Here is a 26,206-nt window from a genome sequence, read left to right on the forward strand (position 1 = left end):
GAATACATAGAAAGTGAGGACATAGTCACCATTTTGGAAGAACATCTATCAAATTACATACAGTTTGATAGATTATGTACAATTGGTACTGAAGTTGTTTCAGAGGAGAAAGTAAAATCAAGACTGGCCTCAGCAATTTAAAAAAAGCAACTTAAGATAAAGTCATCTTGGTCAATTTAATTATTCATCCTGCTACTTTGAAGGAAAAGGAAATTAAGTTTCTTACAGTGATACCTCGGGTTACAGACACTTCAGGTTACAGATGCTTCTGGTTGCAGACTCCGCTAACCCAGAAATAGTACCTCAGGTTAAGAACTTTGCTTCAGGATAAGAACAGAAATCGTGCTCCGGTGGCGCAGCAGCAGCGGGAGGCCCCATTAGCTAAAGTGGTACCTCAGGTTAAGAACGGTTTCAGGTTAAGAACGGACCTTCAGAACAAATTAAGTTCTTAACCCGAGGTACCACTGTACATCAATGGCCAGCTCTCTTGCTTGCTCGCTCTGTCCCCTTTTAAGTTAATTATTTTGTTTGTTTGTTTGTTTTCAAAAGAGGTTAAGATTAAGACAGGGAAGGAAGCTTTACAGCTGAAAGCATATATAGAGGAAATTTCCATGCCAGATAATGTTAGATAATGGCCACAGAAATGAATAGAACAAAATCAGAATAAAAAATTAATTTAAGAATAAAGAAAACCAGAGAAGACAAATAAATAATACTGGGGAAAGAGCTGAGCAAGATTCTCTGAAGGAAGCAAAGGAACAGCTATCTCAGATCAGTAAACTCTAATAAATCTGAAGATAAAATAATTAGTGAGAATAAGGTTCACTTTTTTCTCCTTGTTAGTGCTTTGTTTTAATTGTTAAATGACCATAAAGCAAATTCAGTAAGAGCTCTCTCATTGATTGTAAAGGTGCTGAACTCTGCTTTGAAATGTTGGAAATTTACAATAAAATTGTGTTCAGAAAATGCAGGTTTTATATTTCTGCAAGAAATACAGTTAAAAGCAGGGGAAATATCTGAATGAAATTAGATTAGGGCAAGTCTTCACTGCTTCAGAAGTAGTGGTATTAGTTAAAAATGGGTTAATCAAGAAATATTGAGAGATGATGGGGGAAGAACATGTTAGTATTTATATATGGTCCACATAACTCACAAGGAATATTCAGTTTAAAAAATAGATTCAATTAGATAGATTTTATAATGGATACATAATTATGGCAGGTAACCTGAATTAGTGAAGCATTAATGATTTTAAAGAAATTTAAATATATCAAAAATATCTAATGATATCCAGAGAAAACTAGAGGCTTCCTTTTCTTTATCATATGTAAGACTGATTATAATTAATATTTAAATGACAAATATTTGCTTGTGGGATATGGCAAGAATCACCATGATATCTAAACCTAATGAATACCTAGCAAACCAGGAATCTTATAGATCTATTTCATTGTTAAACCAAGGTGTGAAAATCTAGTTCTGTAATATTGCAGAAAATGTAATATCCATCATTGTGAAGTACATAGATATTGACTCGATTCTTGAGAGACAGAAAATGATAAACTAATATGAAAATAACCTTTTCATTATTAATATGATAATAAGATAAAAAACTAACATCCGTACTGTTATTTTTAGATGCCAAAAAGGCTTTTGATAGAGTGGAGTGGAAATATCTGATAGAGGTTATGAACTATTTCAAACTGGGTTTAAATTTCAGGTCCTAGATCCAACTTTTATATCAGACACCAACAGCACAGGTACAGATGACTGGCTATCTCTTAGATCTTTTTCACTGTGCAGAATAAATAGGCAAGGAAACCCCTTTTTTAACCCCTATTTTTTGTTTTAGCTTTCAAACAATTAGAGCAATTACATTAAATTTGAGCAATTATTAAGTTAGAACAATTATAGCAATTAGAGAAGAATTTGAAATGTATTAAATGTGATGGGGGTAATTCATACCAAAAAAATCTTGCTTATAATGGATGACATCTTTTAAACATTAGTGCATCCTTAATACTTCTTATAGACATTTAAAAAGATATGAGATAGATATGGGGAAAATATCAATATATAAACTCTAGAAAATCTGAATAGATAGGCCTAGCTTCAGATAAAGAGTTGAAAAAAGGAATGAACAGGAACTGTGTATATAACTTGGTAATCTAAACCAGTTAAATGATTCTTCATAATTTGTCACAATTAATTAGAATCAATTATGAAAAATTGCACCAGGAGATGGAATCAGCATTAAGATCTTGGATCCAGTTTCCTGGATGGGTCGTATTGCAACTGCTAAAATATCTATTTTCTATTTATTTATTTATTTATTTATTGAGTATTCCATTACAAGTCCCATATTTTGCAAATATGGCATTAATCCATTTGGGGTTGCACGGCGGGGATCCACTTGTTGCAGTAAAACAAACTGAACAGGGGAGTATGGGAGTTCCAAATATACAAAACTTCTTATGCTGCAAAGCTAAGATCTATCATGGAGTGGTATCTGATCACACTACCAGAAAACTATTTTAAAGAGTCAATCAAAGAGAATGCTATGGTTCCAGAAGAATTGGGAAAAGTTTGCTAGTAAAGTACCATGTGTTCACAGTGCTCTAATAAGTTGGTATAAATTAATTAAGAAAATCTTCCCAGCCTTATCATCCCACACATTATTTCATAACATATTTCTATCACATACACAAAAGATGATAGGGGATTTGACATTATGGTATCAAACAGAAGAAGATAGTGTTAAGAACAACATATCCAGGCAAGAAATTAAATGATACACAAAAGTTATTAAAATTATGGGTGGTCTTCAGCCACAATTATATTAACATTTTCTAATAAAAGAAGCATTTCTATGTTTACTAAGAAAACATTGTGTCTCAAGGGAGGAAACTGAATTTGAAATTCTAACTACTGTAATATCAAACTGTGAACTGCTAATATGCATTCCATAATTACGAAACTTTAGAATAAAACTGGAACATTCATAAGGAAATGGGCCAGAGACTTAAAAGAGTTAACCTTGGATTTGGGAAATATTTCTCTTTCAATTATATCTATGGATTTAAGGAAAACTTTTACAAGATCCAATATCAGTGGTATTTAACTCAATGTAGACTCACTAAGACAGAGCTTTCCCAACTTTTCAGGTTGGTGACACACTTTTTAGAGATGCATCATTTCGCGACACAGTAATTCAGTTTTACTAGCAAACCAGAAGTTAAACTAACCCCTTTCCAGCCCCGGGAGGAGAGCAGGGAATGTTCGCGTGACACACCTACACACTGCAGCCAACACACTAATGTGTCGAGACACACCGTTTGGAAAGTTCTGCACTAAGATATACCCAACCACATAAGATTAATGTTGGAGATGCAGCAATCATCTTGCAGACTGTTTACATACATTTTGCTCAGTAATTCAGAATTATTACTGATACTCAAAAATTGGCAGCAAAGTCAGTCCTCAGGGAATGTGCAGGCGACCTTGGAACGGACAGCTCACGGAAGAACCCCGACCAAACCTAAGAGGAGGCGTGTAGTGGTGATAGGGGATTCCCTACTGAGGGGGACAGAAGCAGTGATCTGTGGGCCTGACAAGATGTCTCGGGAAGTGTGCTGTCTCCCCGGGGCTAAGATCCAAGATGTAACTGAACGACTGCAAGGAATCATAAAACCCACTGACAAATACCCCTTCCTCTTGGTTCATGTGGGAACCAATGACACTGCAAGCAATAGCCTCCAGAAGATCAAAACAGACTACGAGGCTCTGGGCAGGAAATTGAAGCAATTAAATGCACAAATTGTCATCTCATCTGTCCTCCCAGTTGAACGACGTGGCCCAGGGAGAGAGGGAAAAATAGTGGAAGTGAACAGCTGGCTTCGCAAATGGTGTAAACAGGAACGGTTTGGATTCTTAGATCACGGACTGCAGTTTCTTGAAGATGGACTTCTGGCAAGCGATGGGCTGCACCTCACAACGGTTGGGAGGAATGTTTTTGCCAAAAATCTCAGAAACCTCATCAGGAGGGCTTTAAACTGACTAATGTGGGGGAGGGAGACAGTGCTCCTGAAGGTAGGAGTCTATCAATTGATGAAGATGATCATCCAAATGTCATAGACCAAATGGAGCAAACAGCACGCAGACCTAGTGGTGGGAGGAAAAAATCCTTAAATAAGAGACACGGGGGAATGATTAATGGACTTCAATGTCTGTACACTAATGCGCAAAGCATGGGAAATAAACAAGATGAGCTTGAGCTCTTGGTACAGCAAACTAAATATGACATAATAGGCATCACTGAAACCTGGTGGGATAAGTCCCACGATTGGAATGTAATAATGGAGGGATACAATCTATTTCAGAGAAACAGACCAGACAAGAAAGGAGGAGGAGTGGCGTTATATGTCAGGGATGTGTATACCTGTGAAGAGATCCAAGATTTAGAACCTCAAAGCCAAAGTGAGAGCATTTGGGTCAAAATTAAGGGAGAGAAGAATAACAGTGACCTCATTGTGGGAGTTTACTATAGATCCCCAAGCCAAATGGAGGACATAGATGATGCCCTCCTGGAACAAATAGCCAAGCATGCAAAAGGAAGGGAGATAGTAGTAATGGGGGACTTCAATTACCCGGATATTTGTTGGATGTCAAACTCAGCCAAGAGTATAAGGTCAAACAGATTCCTCACTGGCCTTGCAGACAACTTCATTGTCCAGAAAGTGGGAGAAGCAACAAGAGGAACAGCCATTTTAGATCTGGTCCTAACCAATGTTGATGACCTGGTTAGTGAGGTAGAAGTGGAAGGATCATTAGGTGCGAGTGATCATGCTCTTCTGAAGTTTACTATACAGCGGAAAGGAGCAGCCAAGGACTCAATTTCTTGACTTTAAGAAAGCCGACTTCATAAAACTTAGGGAAGTGCTGGGTGAGATCCCATGGACAGTAATACTAAAAGGAAAGGGAGTTCATGATGGCTGGGAGTTTGTTAAGAGGGAGATAGTAAAAGCACAACTTCAGGCAATACCAATGAGACGGAAACATGGAAGGTGCCTAAAGAAGCCAGGGTGGCTATCTAAAGAAATTTTAACTGAGTTAAGATTAAAAAAGGATGTAAAGAAGCTGGTAAAATGCGGTCTTGACTATGCTACCATTCAGTGGATTTGTAACTGGCTGACTGACCGAACCCAAAGGGTGCTCATCAATGGTTCCTCTTCATCCTGGAGAAGAGTGACTAGTGGGGTGCCACAGGGTTCTGTCTTGGGCCCGGTCTTATTCAACATCTTTATCAACGACTTGGATGATGGATTCAAGGGCATCCTGATCAAATTTGCAGATGACACCAAACTGGGAGGGGTGGCTAACACCCCAGAGGACAGGATCACACTTCAAAACGACCTTGACAGATTAGAGAACTGGGCCAAAACAAACAAGATGAATTTTAACAGGGAGAAATGTAAAGTATTGCACTTGGGCAAAAAAAATGAGAGGCACAAATACAAGATGGGTGACACCTGGCTTGAGAGCAGTACATGTGAAAAGGATCTAGGAGTCTTGGTTGACCACAAACTTGACATGAGCCAACAGTGTGACGCGGCAGCTAAAAAAGCCAATGCAATTCTGGGCTGCATCAATAGGAGTATAGCATCTAGATCAAGGGAAGTAATAGTGCCACTGTATTCTGCTCTGGTCAGACCTCACCTGGAGTACTGTGTCCAGTTCTGGGCACCACAGTTCAAGAAGGACACTGACAAACTGGAACGTGTCCAGAGGAGGGCAACCAAAATGGTCAAAGGCCTGGAAACGATGCCTTATGAGGAACGGCTAAGGGAGCTGGGCATGTTTAGCCTGGAGAAGAGGAGGTTAAGGGGTGATATGATAGCCATGTTCAAATATATAAAAGGATGTCACATAGAGGAGGGAGAAAGGTTATTTTCTGCTGCTCCAGAGAAGCGGACACGGAGCAATGGATCCAAACTACAAGAAAGAAGATTCCACCTAAACATTAGGAAGAACTTCCTGACAGTAAGAGCTGTTCGACAGTGGAATTTGCTGCCAAGGAGTGTGGTGGAGTCTCCTACTTTGGAGGTCTTTAAGCAGAGGCTTGACAACCATATGTCAGGAGTGCTCTGATGGTGTCTCCTGCTTGGCAGGGGGTTGGACTCGATGGCCCTTGTGGTCTCTTCCAACTCTATGATTCTATGATTCTATGGCCTCGGAAATAATTGGATATTTCTCACCAAATGATTTCTAAATACTAAATACTAAATTCTAAATACGGTTATTGGAGGGTATTGTACTAGAGGCAGATTTTGAAACAATAATAAAATTACTGATAGCTGTAAAGTTAGTTATTGCCAAAGTTTGGAAGAAGAACACAGTTCTACCAATTCTAGACAAGTCTGAAATAATTTGGAACATTGTTGCATTATTTTAAAAAACCTGTATTATAGGAGAGAGGGAAATAAGCAAATATACAGAGTTATAGAACAATGCCAATTTTTATTATATTTGGAAATATAAATATGAAGATAATATATACCGTTATAATTTATTTGCATCAGTGTAGTATGATATTACTTATGTCATGTGTATATTCATTGTTTTCTTTATTTTATATAATTTAGTGTTAATTGTTTATGTTATATACTTAATTGTACTTATACACTCTTTTAGATACAATAAAATTTTAAAAACTTACATAATTCAAAAGCAGATTCCCTCATTAAAAGTTCTGTAGATAGATAGACAGATAGATATATTAATCCACTCTACTCACTCAAAATCCTTTTCAACATCTGCAAGCATATAGCTACTTTTTAATAACCCTTGTCATTCAGTACTGGTTCAGTAGAGATTAGCTTGCCTGCAAGAAAGTCAGTCTGCTTACAGTATGTGTAACTTCCTATCACAGTAGCCCTTTTTGGGTGATTAGGCTGATCTTTTCATTGCTACTTCCATATTTTTGACAGTTTATTAAAGGATTGCTGTTTGCTCCATTATCTGAGATACACTGCCAAGGAGTCACCTAACCAGCCCCTTCAGTGAAAGCCCTATGCAAGGCTTTCCACTTGTACGGTTTCCCTTCCTTCCCCACCCCTCCAAAAATTCACTTATGAGGGGTAGGAGAACGCCCAAAACAGCGAGCCAGTGGGTGTAGAGAGCTATTGATTTATTTGGTAAGCTGGAATGCTTGTGAGAATGATTGAAAGAGTGCAACATCGAATTCCACCCACTATATTTTGTTTTTCCTGCCTATCTGTACAGATTAATAATGATATCCAACTATGTCTTGCTCAGAAGAAACACATTTAAATATCTTGTTAGTTGTGATTTTGATGGATCTATTCTGAGAACGATTTAGTTAGATACTGTACTATCTTAAAAGTACAGTATTCTTATTTTACATTTTCACTCAATTTTTCTGCCTATGTTGGCTCCAAATGTGGCTTCCAGTTAAAACATACACAAACATACTATTATTCTAAGGATATGTTGTGGTGTGTTTTAGAATAATCTTTGAGACTCTGGCAGTTGATGACATATCCTGGTTCCAGGCTCTTTCTGCATAGGGAAGGGTCAGAAGGAATTACAAGGCTGGCTGATGGTTAAGCTCCCAAGCTACAGAAACAGCACATCCAATGATCTGCAGATCTGAAGCATTTACAAGGGACTGCTGAAATTGTGACTTCAGTGCCTGGTTCTCCTAGCACCACATAGACAACTGGTTTCTGAACAGCAACATGCTAAAATGGATGCCTAGAAGAAACCCTATGTTTATTTTCATAAAGCTATCTATGATATCTCAGTTGTAAACTTATTTACTCAGAAAGAAGGCACACTGATATCAACAATTTGGAAGTGAAGTATCGAACAATTATCTTTGGCAGTAGAAGTGACAGAACACAAAGCAGACAGAAGGGTGTAGTTTTTTAAAAAAAAAAAACCATTAAATTCACTTAACATAATATAAATTTGCTTTAGAGCATACACAATACGAAATATTTCTTCTATGTCTGTTGAATAAAATAATGCAAAACACTACAGCAATTGTTCATCAATGCTAATCTCAGGCTAGTTGCATTGCCATCTAACCTTTACACAAATTGGCATCCCATAATATAGATATTTATAGATATTTATAATAAATACATCAGACATGAGTAACTGAAGTTCTGTCTATAGATTTGCATACATAATTGTCCATCCACAAAGGAGTCCTTTCATTTGTGGAAGTGTTATTGACCTAGTGGGTCTGTACTAATGGAAAAAGGGAGGCCATTTTCACTTATACGGCCTCTGCTCTACAGGTCCCTGTGAATTCTAAGACCCTCCAGAACAGAGTGGAAGGCGGGCAAATTCCTGTAGGAAAAAGAGTGAATTGGCAAAAATTGCCTCTGCCATTCCATTCAGGGAGGTCTCCAATCAGAAGGACATTTGCAGGAGGACATTGAATGCAACACTCCCCTCCCCCTCCACCCCAAAGCGCAAAAAATAGTTCCTCAGCTCATAGTTGCACAGGTATTAGGACTGAGTGCCTTTTTTCTTTTCCCTTACAATGCCACATAAAGGACCTCCTTTACAGGAAAATCTACAGTGTGTTAAGTGTGTTATTTCAGGATCCAACCACCCCTTTATCAAATAAGAACAGTAGAACCTGCAACCATATTTCCACGATATCCTCAGTGGAGGTGGACCAAAGAATAAACTTTGCACTTTTTAAATGTAAAGACACCACTGCTGTACCTACCTTAAACCTGGAAGTTAATGAGGATAACTTTTAAGAAAGAAATGGAGAGAGATATAAGGCCAGTGCTTTTTTCTGGGGGGACGTAGGGGTACGCAAACCCCTAAACATTTTGTGAATCTAAGTTTGGCCTCATTGAGGGGCAGTATTTCAGTATGAGTAGGGAAATGAGAGTACACCTAAACATATATATTTTTTTAGAAAAAAAAGCAAAGTTGCATAATCTATGTTGCAGCATTCCTTGACTCTGGAGTTTTGTAACAAACACACAGAGATTTTATTTTACTTACTGGGCTTTGGCCTTGACTGGGTGGTTTGTCTCTGGCTTTCTGTGGTATTTTTATTTCAGAGATTAACCTTCTTTTATTTTTATTTTATTATTTATTAAAATTCTATACTACCCTTCATCCAAAGATCATAGAACAGTTTACAATATAAAATTTTACATTTTTATGATGTACATTTTAGGGTTTAACTTTGTTAGAAACTTTGGGCATAATTTTTTTTTTATTTTTTTAACATAAAGCCCCAAAATGTTTGATAGCTCTGCTTTCCATAATAGCATGTTTCGCTTCAGTGTTTTCACACCAAGAAGGTATAACAAAGAGAGAATAACTTCAAAGATTTTAAAGATTCCATATAACTCACCTCATCTGATGAATTTGAAATAAGCTCCTTTCCATTTCCTGCATCCCCATTCATTGCGAATACAGGAACATTTGGAGTGAAAACCATGAGGTCACTTTTGGCACCAGCCTCCCCGCTCACACCTGCCAGGATGTGGCTGTGACGATTTGAATAAGACCAGCTGCCCACTTCACTGGCACATACCAGCGTGGCTGTGCCAGGACCATACACCATGGCCTCCTTGGCCTGGCAGCGGCAACGCAGGGAGATGTATACTATGACCACCAGCAGGAACAAGCTGGACACAGAGCAGATGGCAATGATCAGGTAGACGTTGAAATTTTCCACCTGGGGCTTTGGGCTCCCTCCCATCCTGACAAGGTGGGCATCAGCCTGAACTGCCTGGGTGCTTGCCACAAGTGACACACTCAGGGTGGCTGTAGCTGACAGCACTGGCTTGCCATGGTCCTTCACCAACACTAAAATATTCTGGCTGCCACCACTGCCTGCTGCTTCATCCAGGGCATGTGTGGTGCTAATCTCACCACTATAAAGCCCCACCCGCCAGGGGCCATTATTGGCTTCATGCAGCTCATAGCGCAACCATGCATTGTAACCTGAGTCAGCATCCAGGGCATGGATCTTGCCCACTGCATGTCCAGCTTTTATTGGGACGACCAACATGATGGGGGACTCTGCTGCCCTAGATACTTCAGGTGCATTGTCATTCTCGTCCACCACAAAGACCTGAATAGTCACATTGCCACACAGGGAGGGCAACCCAGCATCCTTGGCCCTCACTTGGAACTCCAGCAGCTTCAGCTCCTCATAGTCCAAGGGTTGCAAGGCATAGACCTTCCCACTCTCTGAATGAACTGAGATGTAGCTTGTCAGTGGCCAAAGCTTCTCATCGATCCAGTAGCTGATCAGGCTGTTCTCAGCCACATCTGGGTCTGAAGCAGACACTGTGAAGATGTGAGCACCAGGTGGGTTGTTCTCCTTCACAAAGACCGTGTAAGAGGGCTGAGCAAAAGCAGGTGCGTTGTCATTCACATCACCAATGGGCACCACCAAGGTGCTGCTAGCTGACAGTGATGGAATCCCTTCATCATGAGCCATCACCACTAGCACATACTCAGCCATCTGCTCCCGATCCAGTGTTTCTTCCAACATCAGTGAGTAGTAATTCTTGAAGGTGGATACCAACTTGAAGGGAATCCCAGAAGGCCACAAGGAGCAGCTCACTTGCCCATTGGGTCCAGAGTCTCTGTCCGAGATACTAATCAAGGCCACCATAGTACCTTGTGGCGAGTCCTCAGGCACAGGCACTGACAGGGACTTCAGTGAAAGCTGAGGGATGTTGTCATTCATGTCTAGTATCTCTATTACTACTTTACAGTGTCCAGCCAAAGGAGGATTGCCTTTATCTTCTGCTACAACTTGAATTTCCCACAAATTAATGTCTTCGTAATCTATTGGTCCTATAACCTTGATTTCACCAGTGCTTTCACTTATTTGGAAGGTATGTTTAACTTTGGGAGGTACTAGGCTGCTAAAGGAATAAGTAACATCCTTAAAAATACCGTCATCCAAGTCTGTGGCATTGAGTGTTATTATGTGTGTTCCATTAACAGGATTCTCTGGTACTCTGACTTTGTAAACAGATTGGTTGAATAATGGAGCATTATCATTTACATCCAATACATTTATCACAAGCTGGACTGTTCCTGTGAGCTCTGGCTTACCACCATCTGTGGCTGTCAGTAATAAATGGTGCACAGATATGTCTTCTCTGTCTAATGGTTTCTTTAATTCTAGCCCAGCAGATTTAGTGTGGTCTTCATTTGTTACTACATTCAGCTTGAAATAATCATTTGGATTGATCTTGTAAGTTAACAGAGCATTGCTGCCAATATCTGCATCAGAAGCACTCTCCAGTGGGAAGGGAGAATATGGCAGTCTTGATTCTGCAATAATCAATGTTTGCTCTGTGACAGAGAAAATGGGGGCATTGTCATTTATGTCTGCAATCTCCACTTCCACATGGAAGACTTTCAGGGGTTTATCCACAATCACCTCCAGGTGAATGGCACACAAAGGGCTCTTGGCACACAGCTCCTCCCTATCTATCCGGGAATTAACAAACAAAATCCCATTCTGCAAATTTACCTTGAAATAGTCCTCATGGCCTTGAGATTCCATCCGGAACAGCCGAGGCACCAGCTCTCCCACCTCCAGCCCCAGGTCCTGGGCGATGCGGCCCACAAAGGTGCCATGCTGGGATTCCTCCGGCACAGAATAATGGAGCTGGCCGCTCCCCATCAACCAGGCGGTATGGAGAAGAACCAGCTGCAGCAGCCTCCTCCTCACCCAGAATTCTATCCGCATAATAACCATGGAGATTTGAGATTAGGATGCTTCCAAGATGTTTGTTTCAAATGCAGCTGATCCAGGTGATCTAGGGAACACCAGGGAGTAGCATCACTGATAGAAATCTCTCTGGATCATGTAATCGTATCCAGTTGTCTCCTGTCTTTTTTCTTCAAATGCCTTTTTAATGGAAGAGAGCTGTATTTAGAGGTTTCCAATAGGATTGTTTAGGCAATTGCGACCCCGTGTGACTGACTATGTTCAGTGCAGACAATACTGTGTTCCTTCATTTTGTCTGCTGTTTGAATGTCTGGCATGGATTACTGTTAGGGGAATAAGTTCATATATTTGTCACACTTCATGCAAATGGAAGTCATCAAGAGTCTGCAAGTGTTCGTTCAGGCTTCATAGAGATTACATGATGTGGATTTTCCTCTTCATTTTCAATGTTTTATAAAAGTTCTTCATTATATAAATTTCTTAACATAATGTGTTAGTATTAGTTTCCCGGGGTGATGCTTCACATACACACAAATTTATCCATTCATTTTCTTAATGATGTATTCTGATTAGTCAGTCTTTTGAAAGAGGGGGTGAAATCTTTCCAAGAAATGAGTTGCTTCTGACAAGTGTGTGTTTGTGGTTATTATTTCCTTTGATAATGGAGACTGCTCTCCAAAACCAGTTTACACTAACACTTACATTATATTATATTACAAAAGCATTTAAACCACCAATATAGTTTAATAGTATCTTAACTGTTAGCATGTCCAACTAGGACTTATATGACCTGGGTTCAGATGTGTACTCGGTCATGAAGCTCTTACTGTGTTTTTTTCTGAGGATCAAGAATGTGAGAACATGTAAGCCACCCTGAGCATCTTGGAGGAAAATAAATATAATCAATAAATAAATGCACTTCAGGATAAAGTATATGTTCCAAAGCGGTCACCCATGTTATGCCTTCAGTTTTCAGCAGTTCTGCTGGTGTTTGAGAACATAACACCACAGTAAAATTGGGGGGGATTTCATTATTTTTCATTATAGGATTTACATATAGTCCCCTTCCAATATAATTTTATGCAGTCATATTTCTATCATATACAAAGAAAATATCACTGATGATATTTTCAGACATTAAAATTACTCTTTTTACATTAGGTCTTTCAGTCATCATTGTATATCACTTCATTTTCTTTTATTTAAGAAATGTATACCCCTCTTTTCATCATATGTCTCAAAGCAACTATTAGACTACCTTCAAATTTCATCAGTTAAAGAAAGTGTAGAGCTATAAATGCAGACCCTAAACTTGCCTATGCTGCCATTCGGTCACACACACCAACTGTCATGTATAAACACACGAGCTGGTCCATTGACATGTAGAGTTAACAAATAATTTGTTGGTTCCTGTCTGTCTCAAGAGACAATGGAATGAGATTCCAGGGATGAAGTCACACCACTGTGTTAGCAGCACCTAAGTGACCTTCCATGGCAGTGTGTATGGATGTCCTGGGCTGCTCAGATGACAAGATCCCCATATTGGCCTCACTATTGTGGTCCATAGCAAAGCAGAGCAATACATTCGGCACCAGCTTGGCTGCAGGACTTGTCAAAAGGAGGCATACAAGGCACCATCCAGCCTGCTTAGTGACTCCACTCTGGATTTCTGTAGGGTTTACTCCTTAGACTTTTCTTCTCCTGAATATATCCCACAAGAGACAGCAGAGATTTAGGATCAGAGATTCCTTCTTCTAGTTGGGCTACCTTCCCTGGTCGAAAGACTCATTTGCCCCACACTTCCCTCTGCAGCACGTGCAATAACAGTATTTTTGACCATTGAACCCACTGTTGGTTTCATCTACTCAGTCCACCATAGCCTGTCTTCACATGCAGGAAAAGTCCCAGACTCAATGAGAGTTTGAGACCCATCAGCTACCTTCAGCCAGTCAGTTGAATCCATTCCTGGGGTGTGGCCACTGTTGCATGGTGACAGCTTCTAGGAGCTACAGGTGTGAGGTGAGTGCAGGGTTGGGGCCAAAGGAGAACAGTCTACCCCAGAAGGAGCATGATGTGTCTCCACCAGAGGTATTACCCTTCCCCTAACACCCCCACATACCCCACCAATCACTGCTATGTTAATTATACTTGAAAATGAGCAGGCTACATGAGCTACAAGTGCTTTAAGCATTGTTTATAATATTGTATTTAATGCTACAACTTGCCCTGTGACCTTATCATGAAGGGTAGGTAATAAATTAATAATAGTAATGATGGCCACTATATATCTACTTTATCCAAGAAATCACTCAAATGTTTGACCATTTTTGCTTATTTTGAGAAATAGCTATAGAGATATAGGAATAGATATGTGCTATTTTCCATATATTCTTATATTTTTGATAATGAAACCTTTGCTTTGAATTCATTTTGTTTCTCAATTCCATTTGATTCCTGAATTGAATCTGAATGTGAAAAAGATCTAAGGGTCTTAGTAGACCACAAGCTTAACATGGGTCAACACTGTGATGCAACGGCAAAAAAAAATATTAAGAAGGATATTGACAACCTGGAATGTGTGCAGAGGAGAATGTGTGCAACCAAGATGATCAAGAGTCTGGGAATGAAGCCTTATGAGGAATGGTTGAAGGAGTTGGGTATGTTTAGCCTGGAAGGAGACTGAGAGGAGCCATGATAGCCATTTTTGAATGTATTAAGGGCTATCACATGGAAGATCAAGCAAGCTTGTTTTCTCCTGCTCTGGAGGGTAAGACCTGAAATAATGGCTTCTAGTTGCAAGAAAGGAGATTATGACTAAAAATGAGGAAGAGCTTTTTGACAGTAAGAACTGTTTGACAGTGGAACAGACGCCTTTGGTAGGTGGTGGACTCTCCTTCCTTAGAGGTTTGCAAGCAGAGGTTGGATGGTCACCTGTTAAGTATGATTTAGTTGAGATTCCTGCATCACGGGGGGTTGGACTAGATGACTGTCAGGGTCCCTTCCAACTCTACAATTCTATGTTTCTATAAACTATTCTAAGATGTTTTAGTAGCTTTTACTTAATTCTACTGCAGTACAAACCAGGCTTTTACAAATCATTAAAATACATGGAACCATGAATTCTCAGTTTTGTACTCTTTTCCAGTATGTTTATATAGACCACCACCTTTTGTCTAAGCAAATAAATGAATAATATTGATAAATTTTATTTTCATATTAAAGAATCTGGAAGCCCATTGTGGCCAAAGAGTTTGAATGAGGAAAATCCAGAATGAATGCAACTCCATCAGTTATAGCCCACACTGACTATTGTGACTGCAATCTTGATTGATGAACTTGCTTTACCCATCACTTTGAACCACTCAAAATTCTCCATTGATGAAAACTCAGCTCTGGACAGAACATCTGGCCTTGTTGCCTCAATGGTCATCCAGATTTGGGCAGAATAACTTCTCTAGCCATTCCATTCCCTTCTCTTTTATCACCCTTCTCTTGCATCGCCTGCATTCTGCTATCCAGCAGCCAGTTATGCTCTGACACTTCTTAGATTACGGACTGTATTAGGAGTCACTTACAGTATTCCAAGCCATTCTGCCTTGTCTCAGATGACAGCTCCATTTTAAGTAGACACAAATCAATCAGATATGTGTCTACAGCTGCTGCCTCCTATCTCCCTTCCTCTTCCTGCTTTGCTATGTTTCCATGGGGACCAACAGACTGCAACCTGCTGTGGAGTTTCCATAATTGACTCATCAAAATACTCTCTATAATTTCAATTTATTAAAATCATTTTCCTATACCCAGCAATTATATTTCATTCCAAGCTAGTGTTTCAGAGTTTTCCCCAGATCAAGATTTCCAAAATTCTCTCAAAAAGATGACCATTCTAATCTATCAAAGGCTTTCTTAGCACCAAGCGACATCAAAATAGGAGTTTTGCTTTGAAAGAATATTGGACCAGATTCAACTCACTGGCCCCACTAGCAGAAGCCCACAGAAGGATGTGGAGAAGAGGGGAGATTGTTTCCACTTAACAAGCAGAAATGCTTGTATTGACAGAACAATTATTTTAACATAATATTGGATTCCTCCCAATAATTCAAATGTTGTCAAATAGGCTACTTTAATAAATTGCATTTGACCAGACTCCATATAAGGATAAAGAAAGCTAGCAAGATTATGTGTATTGAAGATACAAACCATATTCACATGTTACCCAGGCACTGACAAGGAGAAGGGTCACACCACTGACCTCATTCCCAACAATGTGTACACCCTGGGTCGCACTCATTGGATGTCCACACATTGCACTGTCATAGCCCATGACTTAAGAGATCATGCACTGTGCAATAGACAGCATCCCTCGGTTATGAGTAACTATAATAATTGAATGAATGTTTATGGCTCCCGGAGAAAAAAGTTTCTTCATCCAGATGCTTATATTTAAATAGGTCTGCCCCAACAAATCTAGATTAAATTCTAGTTTCCAGGACATTGGCAAGTGCTGCATCTAAGTTGCTCATCTTGTCACCACTGAACTTACTGGATACATTTGAAGTAACAGGTGTTGAGTCCCCCCCCCCGAAACTACAATTCACAAGAGGCAAAGAATAATTATACTTGGATGGGATTACAAACTCATTCCTAGAAAAACAGTAAGTACTAATAAAGTACACAAGTTAAAGCTACAGGTATTTAATTCTTCACTGACCAAATTCTCCAAATGCAGAATATGTTTAAAACAAAGCAACACATTTAAATAAAGAATAAATACAAAAAACAATACAGGTAAGTATTTCTAGCAAGCCAGGTTTATTTACTTTTAATTATCTCAAAAGATAAACCAGTGCTTTGGTCATGGAACAAATTAAGTTAGCCATAAACATTTTTGCAACACATATCACCTTCTCTCATATAAGCCTGCCTGAGCATTAAGATCTTCAATCAGAGGCCCCCCTTTAACAACAGTTCTGAACTGCCTTCCAAACTGAGGCAGGCCAAGAAAGGGACTTTTGTCCTCTGGAACACCCTCTTCAGGAAATTTGTTTAGCACTGAATCCTATATCTCTCCAATGCCATGCAAAGATCTTTTTAAATTTTAAATTTTTTGTCTATGCCTTCCAGCATGTTACAAAGCTGGTTTTAATCTGCTGGCTTTAATTGTTTTTGAGTATGCTATTTTCTGTGGGTCGCTGCTAGTTTTAATATTTTGTTATAGTTGTTTTAGCTTTTTACAACAGCTATAAGCCATCTCAAGGAGTTTTTAAATCAAATTGAAACATAGAAATGTTTTAAATATAATAAAATAAAATACCAGAGACACTGACGCTTCAAACTCTTAGCCTCACTATCACAATAGCAATCATGCTCAGTAGTGTGAGGCTAATTTAATGGCTACAATTACGTATGATAAAAGTTCCCCAATGTTCCTCAGAATGTATTACTCACCTGCGCTGATGAATCACCAAGTATTTGTTCCTGTTTCTCACTGCCTTGCAGAGGTGGAATGTTGGGGCTGAAAACCATGAGGTCACTTTTGATGCCCGCTTCACCACTCACACCCGCCAGGATATGGCTATGACGATTTGAATATGACCAGCTACCCACTTCACTGGCACATACAAGGGTGGCTGTGCCAGGGCCATATATCATAGCCTCCTTTGCTTGGGACTGGCATCGCAGGACAATGTATATTATGATTGCAAGCAGAAACAAACTGGACACTGAGCAGATAGCAATGATTAGGTAGATGTTGGCACTGCCTGCAAGAGGCTTTGGGTTCCCTCCTGTTCTTGGAAGGTGAACATCAGTACGGGTGAGCTGGGTGCTTGCCACCAGTGTCACACTTAATGTAGCAGTAGCTGACAACATTGGATTCCCATGGTCCTTCACCAAGACCAGCAGATTCTGGCTGCTACCACTAACTTCTCCTTCATCAAGGACACGTGTAGTGCTGATCTCTCCACTGTACTGCCCAACTCGCCAAGGACCACTAGTCCCCTCATGCATTTCATACCGTAGCCATGCATTGTAGCCTGAGTCAGCATCCAGGGCTTGTATTTTCCCCACTATATGCCCAGCCATCACAGGGATCACTAGCAGAACTGGGTTCTCTTCTGCAATTCCAGACACTGCAGGTGCGTTGTCATTCTCATCGACCACAAAAACCTGAATAGTCACATTGCCACACAGGGAGGGCAGCCCAGCATCCTTGGCCCTCACTTGGAACTCCAGCAGCTTCACCTCCTCATAATCCAAGGGCTGAAGAGCATAGACCTTCCCACTCTCTGAGTGCACCGAGATGTAGCTTGTCAGGGGCCAGAGTTTCTCATCGATCCAGTAGCTGACCAGCGCATTCTCAGCCACATCTGGATCTGAGGCAGACACAGTGAAGATGTGAGCACCAGGTGGGTTGTTCTCCTTCACAAAGACTGTGTAAGATGGCTGTGCAAAAGTGGGTGCATTGTCATTCACATCACCAATGGGCACCACCAGGCTGCTGGTGGCTGACAGGGATGGAGTCCCTTGGTCTTGAGCTGTTACAAGCAGCTTGTATTCAGCCACCTGCTCCCGATCCAGAGGCTCAGACACTACCAGAGAGTAGTAATTCTTGAAGGTGGACGCCAACTTGAAGGGAAGTTCAGGGGGGTGCAGGAAGCAGCTTATTTGTCCATTGGCCCCAGAATCCTGATCTGAGACACTGATCAGGGCCACCACCATTCCAGGCAGGGAATCCTCTGGCACTGGCACCAGGAGAGATTTTAATGACATCTCAGGGGCATTGTCATTGACATCTAGCACTTCCACCACAACACTGCAATATCCTGTCATTGGATTGCTCCCTTTGTCGCTAGCTTGTACCTGAATCTCATATTGGTGATTTTCCTCAAAGTCTATTTTTTCTTTTGTTCTTATTTCCCCATTAACAGAATCTAAGGCAAATATGTTTTTTAATTTAACAGGCACACGATTCTGAAATGAGTATGTAATCTCCTTATTGATTCCCTCATCCATATCTGTGGCATTCAATTTGACCACTAATGTCCCACTTAGAACATCCTCTGCCATTTGGACTTTATAAACTGACTGATTAAAGACAGGTGCATTGTCATTTTCATCAAGAACAGAAATCACCAGCTGTGCTGTGCCACTTAGCTCTGGCTTCCCCCCGTCGATGGCTGTGAGCAGCAAACGATGTTTAGCTCTCACCTCTCTGTCTAGAGAGGTTTTTAAAAGGAGTGCTAGTGACGGACTTTCATCATGTTTCCTCTGAACATCTAGACTAAAGTATTCACTGGGGCTGAGTGTATAGGTGAGGTGAGAATTTGGACCAATATCTGCATCAGAAGCTCCCTCCAGAGGGAAAAATGATCCAGGCATTCTCAGTTCATAAATAAAGACATCTTGTTCTATTTGAGGAAATGTAGGAGCATTATCATTTATGTCCTTGATCTCCACCTCAATATGAAAGACCCTCAGAGGCTTATCCACAATCACCTCCAGGTGAATGGCACACAAAGGGCTTTTGCCACACAGCTCCTCCCTGTCTATTCGAGAGTTAACAAACAAAATCCCATTCTGAACATTTACCTCTAAATAGTCCCCTTGGCTTTGAGACTCCATCCGGAACATCCGAGGCACCAGCTCCTCCACCTCCAGTCCCAGATCCTGGGCAATGCGGCCCACAAAGGTGCCATGCTGAGATTCTTCAGGCACTGAATAATGGAGCTGGCCGCTCCCTCTCTCCCAAGCCGTGCAGATGAAAAACAGCTGCAGCAGCTGCCTTCTCATCAAGCTGCATCGGAGCAAAACAACCATAGCAATGGTAGGTCTTATTCCTGGTTTCAAAAATTAAATCCACTCTTTCGTGATGGCATTAAAGGCTGGGAATCAGTCAGTTGTTACGCTGTTGCATCCATTCTGTCCTCTGATGGTCTCTGTTCTTTCTGAATTGCTGGGAGGGGCTTTGATCTTTGTATCAAAAGAGCGTTTTGATTTTCAGTGGATAGCGACATCTTGTGACAAATCAGTATTAGTGGCATACAAATGTTCCTTCCTTCTTATTTTCCCTATTTTTTGGCTCTATAATAAAGTAGGATTTGTTTGCATTTTGCTGATATTGTATTGTAATATTTTTTCCTTGAAAAGTTAGTGTCTCGTAACCACATCACAGTATTTTTTTAAAGAAATAAAGCCTAGGTAGAGAATACATATTGACTTACTTGACCAAAATTAAATCAAAATTGTTTGGCTCCCCTAGAGTTTTGTACTGGGTTACCCACGTTGTTAGAAGTGTTGTACTCATTTTAGAAACTCTTATTTTTGTTTCTTGGCCATTTGTCCTTCACTATGTTTTCACAAGGTGCCAAAGGGGCCGTCCTCACTGGCAAGTTTATCTTGTCACCAGTCCACAGTCCTCCCATCACCCTATACAATGAAGGCCAGGCCACCGTCACAGTGCTGACAGCCTGAGAGCTAAGCAAAATCCCTCTGCCATGTCAAGAAATAAAAAGGAAGAACAGGAAGTGTCAGAAATGATGGGTCATGATTATTGGAAGTCACAAGATAGCCTATCTACATATGCCCAAGTCAGTCTTGCACTGTTTCATTTGGGTCCATCTGATTATGCTTCCTTTATGCCGCGCTTTAGATTGTAAGTTCCTCGGAGCACAGACATATCCTCTTTCACTCTATAAAATACCATGAACACTGATGGTGCTATTTGAATAGTTAAGGGCGACCAATCATAAGTTTCAGTGCATACTTTATTCATGGAGTTCTAATTCAAACAGTGAAGTGGTTTGATCCAGAGAAATTAATTTCTTCCTCAATCTGTCAGCCTTTAAAGGCCTGAGGAGTTCTTTATTCTAAAGAATATTAAAAGGAATATTTATCAGAACAATGAGTTGTTGGGATTTTTCAGGAAAGCGGGCATGCTGACAAATTGAATAGCATATCTGGAGTCTGAAGTTGAAGAGCTCTGTTCTCTTGGGTTCATTTTGTTTACTATGATTCTATGCAACCTGCCCTCCAAGCAGCTCAGAGCAGCACGTTTCCCTGCTCATTATTTGCACAACCCTGTGACGTAGAATAGGCTAAGGGATAGTGATGGCCCAATTGCTGTAATGGTTTTCAACAATGACATAGGTTAAACAAATGAATGGCAGATGAAGGTGATCGACTACATGGAATTGGCAGAAATGACTGGCAGAATCCGAGACCAGGGAGAAGAGTTGGTGAAAGAAGACTGGAAGAAATTTAAAGACTATTTACAGAAATATTGTAAAATTAATGAATGCTAGAAGGATGTTGGATAGAAACTAAGGGGTTTCCAGCTGTAATGCTTTAAAAGCTTAATGGTAAGGATTTGCTGAACTAACAAATTGAAGTGGAATACAAAGAAGGGAGGTATGAGGAGGTCTGGGGAAATAAGCGTAAGGAAGATGTGTTATGGAAAATTATTTGTTTTTTAACTGTTTTTATGTTGTATTTTGTATTTTTTTTATTTTCATTGTTATATTTAAAAAACTTTAATAAATATCTTTTGAAGAAAAAAAAATAAACAAATGGATACAGAAATGTAGCCATTTGGTCATGTAATTCCAAACTGTTCTCATCATCTGGTTTTACTTTGTCATTACAAATAAAATTAAGATACATGATGCTAATCACACATTATAAAAAGACATTTTCTCACTTGATCTGAGCCCAAATTATTCCTGTTTTTCCTGAAAGCCCACCATTACTGTAATTCCACCTTATTATTAAGAATGGGTAACAAAAAAACGATGCTCTTGCAAAAACTACCTTTGCAAATATTTTCAGGATTACTTTCTCCTATCATACTGAAGCTCAGGTCATAATACATATGGTTTTATCACCTCTATAATACAGATTAGTCTGAATGATAATGAGTGGGCCCAGCCTACCTTGTGCAATTTGTGGTTGAATGGACATCTGAAACCACTTCTAAGATTGTGGCTGCTATGTCATCATCATGATCCTACCCAATAGTATGTCCCGCCAAATAGTTTTTAATTTTAAAAAGTGTCGGTAATGACTAATTCTTAATGCAGGATATCCCTTGAAATCTTGAGTTCATAGAAACGTCAGGGATTTCCACAGTGATAGCGATTTGAAAGGAACCAATGCATTGAAACACAGGCATGTCAGAGCTGCTTAGAGACTAGGGTACATCACAGGACACAGGCATCTAACCAAGCTTCCTACACCCTTTCCTGCAAAGCTACATCACAATTAAAGAGACTTAAGCCAAATAAATATATCCACATATCCAAAATAATTTCTCCTCAGGGAAAGCTTCAAACAGCTAAGGACATCAACTAGACAGATCCCTTCACTTCTCAAAATAAGGGAAGAGTGAATTCCTTCTCCACACCTCCTACTGTAATATTCTTAGAAATATTGTAAGTATGAAATTAATTTTATACTTTTTATACGTTTTATACTTTTATACATTTTTTGTAAGCAAAATTGTACCTGTCTTGAGCCTGGGTGGAAGGATAGGCAAGAAATTCAATTAAGAAAGAGAACAGATAAATATATAGAAGTGCACAGAGCAATCAAGCCCTATTGTCTCTGTATATGGTGTCCTGTAGTATAATGCCATGCATTCAAACGAGAAAGGAATACAAGAGCATCAGTTACAAAGATTCTTAAGGCTTCCATGTGACTCACCTCTCCAGATAAATTTGGAACAAGCTCCTTTGCATTTCCTACTCCTGTGTTCACAGCAAAGACAGGAATATTGGGACTGAAAACCATGAGGTCATTCTTGATACCAGCTTCCCCAGCCACACATCCCAGGTTGCGACTATGACGTTGTGAATATGACCAGCTACCCACTTCACTGGCGCACACGAGTGTGGCTGTGCCAGGACCATACCTGGCACCGTCCTCCAGCTGAGACTGGCATCGCAGAGCCACATACACAACGATGGCAAGCAGGAACAAGCTGGACACTGAGCAGATGGCAATGATCAGGTAAATGTTTGTAGTGTCCACCAGAGGCTTTAGGCTCCCTCCCATTCTGGAGAGGTGGGCATCAGCTTGAGCAGCCTGGGTGCTTGCCACCAGGGAAATGCTCAACGTAGCTGTGGTTGATCGTACAGGCTTGCCATGATCCTTCACCAGCACCAACAGAATCATGCTATTGCCTACCCCCTCTGTCTCATCCAGCGCATGTGTAGTACTAATCTCACCACTGTACAGCCCCACACGCCAGGAGCTACTACTTCCTTCATGCAGCTCATAGTGCAACCAGGCATTGTAGCCTGAGTCAGCATCCAGGGCATGGATCTTGCCCACCATGTGTCCTGCAGTAACAGGAAGTACCAGCAGGATGGGGGCCTCTGCTGCCTTGGAAACTTCAGGTGCATTATCATTCTCATCCACCACAAAGACTTGCACCGTCACATTGCCACACAGGGAGGGCAGCCCAGCATCCTTGGCCCTCACTTGGAACTCCAGCAGCTTCACCTCTTCATAGTCCAAGGGCTGTAAAGCATAGAGCTTCCCACTTTCTGAGTGCACAGAGATGTAACTCGACAGGGGCCAGAGCTTGTCATCAAGCCAGTAGCTAACCAGGGCGTTTTCAGCCACATCTGAGTCTGAGGCAGACACCGTGAAGATGTGAGCACCTGGTGGGTTGTTCTCCTTCACAAAGACCGTGTAGGAGGGCTGAGGAAAAGCAGGTGCATTGTCATTCACATCACCGATGGGCACTACAAGGCTGCTGCTAGCTGACAGTGATGGAGTCCCTTGGTCTTGGGCTGTTACCACCAGCCTGTATTCAGCCACCTCCTCGCGGTCCAGGGATTCAGCCAGCACCAGTGAGTAGTAATTCTTAAAGGTGGATATCAGCCTGAAGGGAAGTCCATGTGGCCACAGGGAGCAACTAACTTGCGCATTGATGCCTGCATCACTGTCTGATATACTCATCAGGGCCACCACTGTCCCCAGTGGGGAGTCCTCTGGCACTGGCACAGACATGGATGTCACAGACAGTTCTGGAGCATTGTCATTCACATCCAAAACCTGGATCAGAACTTTGCAGTGTCCGACCAAAGAGTAGGACCCTTGATCAGCAGCTTCCACTTGCAATTCAAATAAGTTAATATCTTCAAAGTCTATTTTTCCTTTGGTTTTGATTTCACCTGTGTTGGAATCTATGGAAAAAATCTGCCTTAAATGGGGAGGCATCATATTGCTAAACGAATACAGTATTTCTTTATTTGTTCCTTCATCCAAGTCATAAGCAGTCAAAGTAATGACTGATGTTCCCTCTGTGATGTTTTCCAGCAGATGCACCTCATACACAGACTGGTTAAACATTGGTACATTATCATTTACATCTAGTACAGTTATTTTCAGCTGCACTGAACCAGTTAGCTCTGGTTGTCCCCCATCAGTGGCAGTAAGTAATAAATGATGTACAGAGATTTTTTCTCGATCCAGGGCATTGTATAGCACGAGTGCTAAAGATTTACTGAGATCTCCATGCTTTTCTTCACGTAGCTGAAAATGATCATTTGGACTAAGGATGTAGGTAAGCAGACCATTTGAACCAATATCAGCATCTGAAGCTCCCTCTAGTGGAAAATAGGAGCCCAGCAGCCTAGATTCCAAAATAAATAGTTGATGTTCATTTACTGGGAAAATGGGGGCATTGTCATTTATGTCCCTGATCTCCACCTCTGCATGGAAGATCCTGAGAGGCTTGTCCACAATCATCTCTAGATGAATGATGCAAATGGGACTCTGAGCACACAGCTGCTCCCTGTCAATTCGGGAATTCACAAACAAAACACCATTCTGTACATTTACCTCAAAATAGTCCTCCTGTCCTTTGGAAACCATCCGGAACATCCGAGGCACCAGCTCCTCCACCTCCAGCCCCAGATCCTGGGCAATGCGGCCCACAAAGGTGCCATGCTGGGATTCCTCCAGCACAGAATAATGGAGCTGGCCGCTCCCCACCATCCAGGCTGTGTGAAGCACCATCAGCTGCAGCAGCTGCCTTCTCTCTGCCTCCATTGAGCTGTGGTTTCTTAGAATGATGGCCAGAATGGTTTCCTGATGCTATGAATTCATCCTTTGGTTAATGGAAATTGCTCTTGAAATGGTGGAATCTGCTTTGTTCTGTTATATTTTGATGGTATCTGGGGTTTTCCTCCGGATTCTTGCATCAAATGATTTGCTTTCTATCTGAGGGCAGGGCAGCAAATCTCCTTAGGTTTCCTGAAGAGATTTTGTAGGCAAGAGTGACACCATGTGTCTGAATTCACAAGCACAGTGGTTTAGCAGGGCTTCCAAAATTGTTTTTCCTGGTTCACAGATTCTTCTGATAGTTTAATTTTAAAATAATTTTTAATCAACCTCATTAGTTTGTTAATAGTTTACACAGTGTTTATCTTCCCAGATTATTCACCTGGGCATCTAAATATATAACACCAATTCCAGCACGACTGTACCCACTACTAATTAGTTTCCAGGCTCAATGCAAAATGCTGGTTTTGATCTATAAAATCTTAGGTGGCTCAGCACCCCAATACCTCAAGGACCATCAGTCTCCACATGAACTGATCCAAACCCTGTGATCATCCTCTGAGGCCCTTCTTCATGTGCAGGAGGTCTGAAGTGTAGCAACACAAGAACAGGTCTTTTCTGTGGTGGCTCCCCATTTATGAAATGTTCTCCCTAGGGAGACTTGCCTGGTGCTCTCTTTATTTTTAGGTGCCAGGCAAAAACTTTCCTTTTTATCTGGACTTTGGGCCCTTAATTTGTAGGGTTTCCAGTGCATGGGTTTCCCCTCTTAGTGTAAGACCTGTCTTTTATTGGTATAGATGTGTTGGTTAGGGTTTTTTTATTGGCTGTGTTTGTTGTAATCAGTATTCATGTTTATATTTGTTTTTGCTTATAGTCACTTTTGTGAGGAAAGTGACTAATGATTATGATGATGGCATAAAGCCAGTGTGGTGCAGTGGTTAGAGTGTCAGACAAGAACCTGGGAGATCAAGGTTCAAATCCCCAGTCAGCCACGATCCTGGCCTTGGACCAGTCGCCAACTTTCAGCTCAACCAACTTCACAGTGTTGTTGTGAGGATAATATGGAAAGGGGCAGAACAAGGTGTGCCACTTTGAACTCCTTGGTGAGATATTTTAAAAGGTAATAAACAAATGACAATATTGGCAATTTTATTTGCAATTGCTTGCAATTCACATTTTTCACAGCAGCTGTGCACCGGACTGGCACCTTCATCACACTGTCCGCTATCATCCCAAGGTCTCGTTCTTAGTCTGTAACTGCCAGGTTAGATCCCATGAGCATAAGCGCGGAGAAGGGGTTGCCTAAATGTGCATTGATTTTCACTTGCTTACATTGAACTGCATTTGGCTCTTTACTCTCATTCACCCAGTTAGAAGAAA

General features: G+C 40.8%; 1 protein-coding gene across 2 annotated transcripts in view; it reads right to left on the reverse strand.

Moving 5' to 3' along the window:
* Window positions 1-26,206, reverse strand: part of LOC310714110 (protocadherin alpha-C2-like) — a 191,442-nt gene that overhangs the window by 143,554 nt on the left and 21,682 nt on the right. The window contains exon 1 of one of the 2 annotated variants that reach the window (XM_083519126.1): window positions 22,457-24,598. The exons of the other annotated variant lie outside the window; for it this stretch is intronic. Coding sequence (XP_083375252.1) covers window positions 22,457-24,511 — 2,055 coding nt within the window. The 5' untranslated portion in view covers window positions 24,512-24,598. Of the gene's footprint in view, window positions 1-22,456; window positions 24,599-26,206 lie in introns of those variants that run through there. 2 annotated transcript variants of the gene reach the window in all.

This window comes from Podarcis liolepis, assembly GCF_965112155.1.
Source record: "Podarcis liolepis genome assembly, chromosome: 8".
Classification (NCBI taxonomy): Eukaryota; Metazoa; Chordata; class Lepidosauria; order Squamata; family Lacertidae; genus Podarcis; species Podarcis liolepis.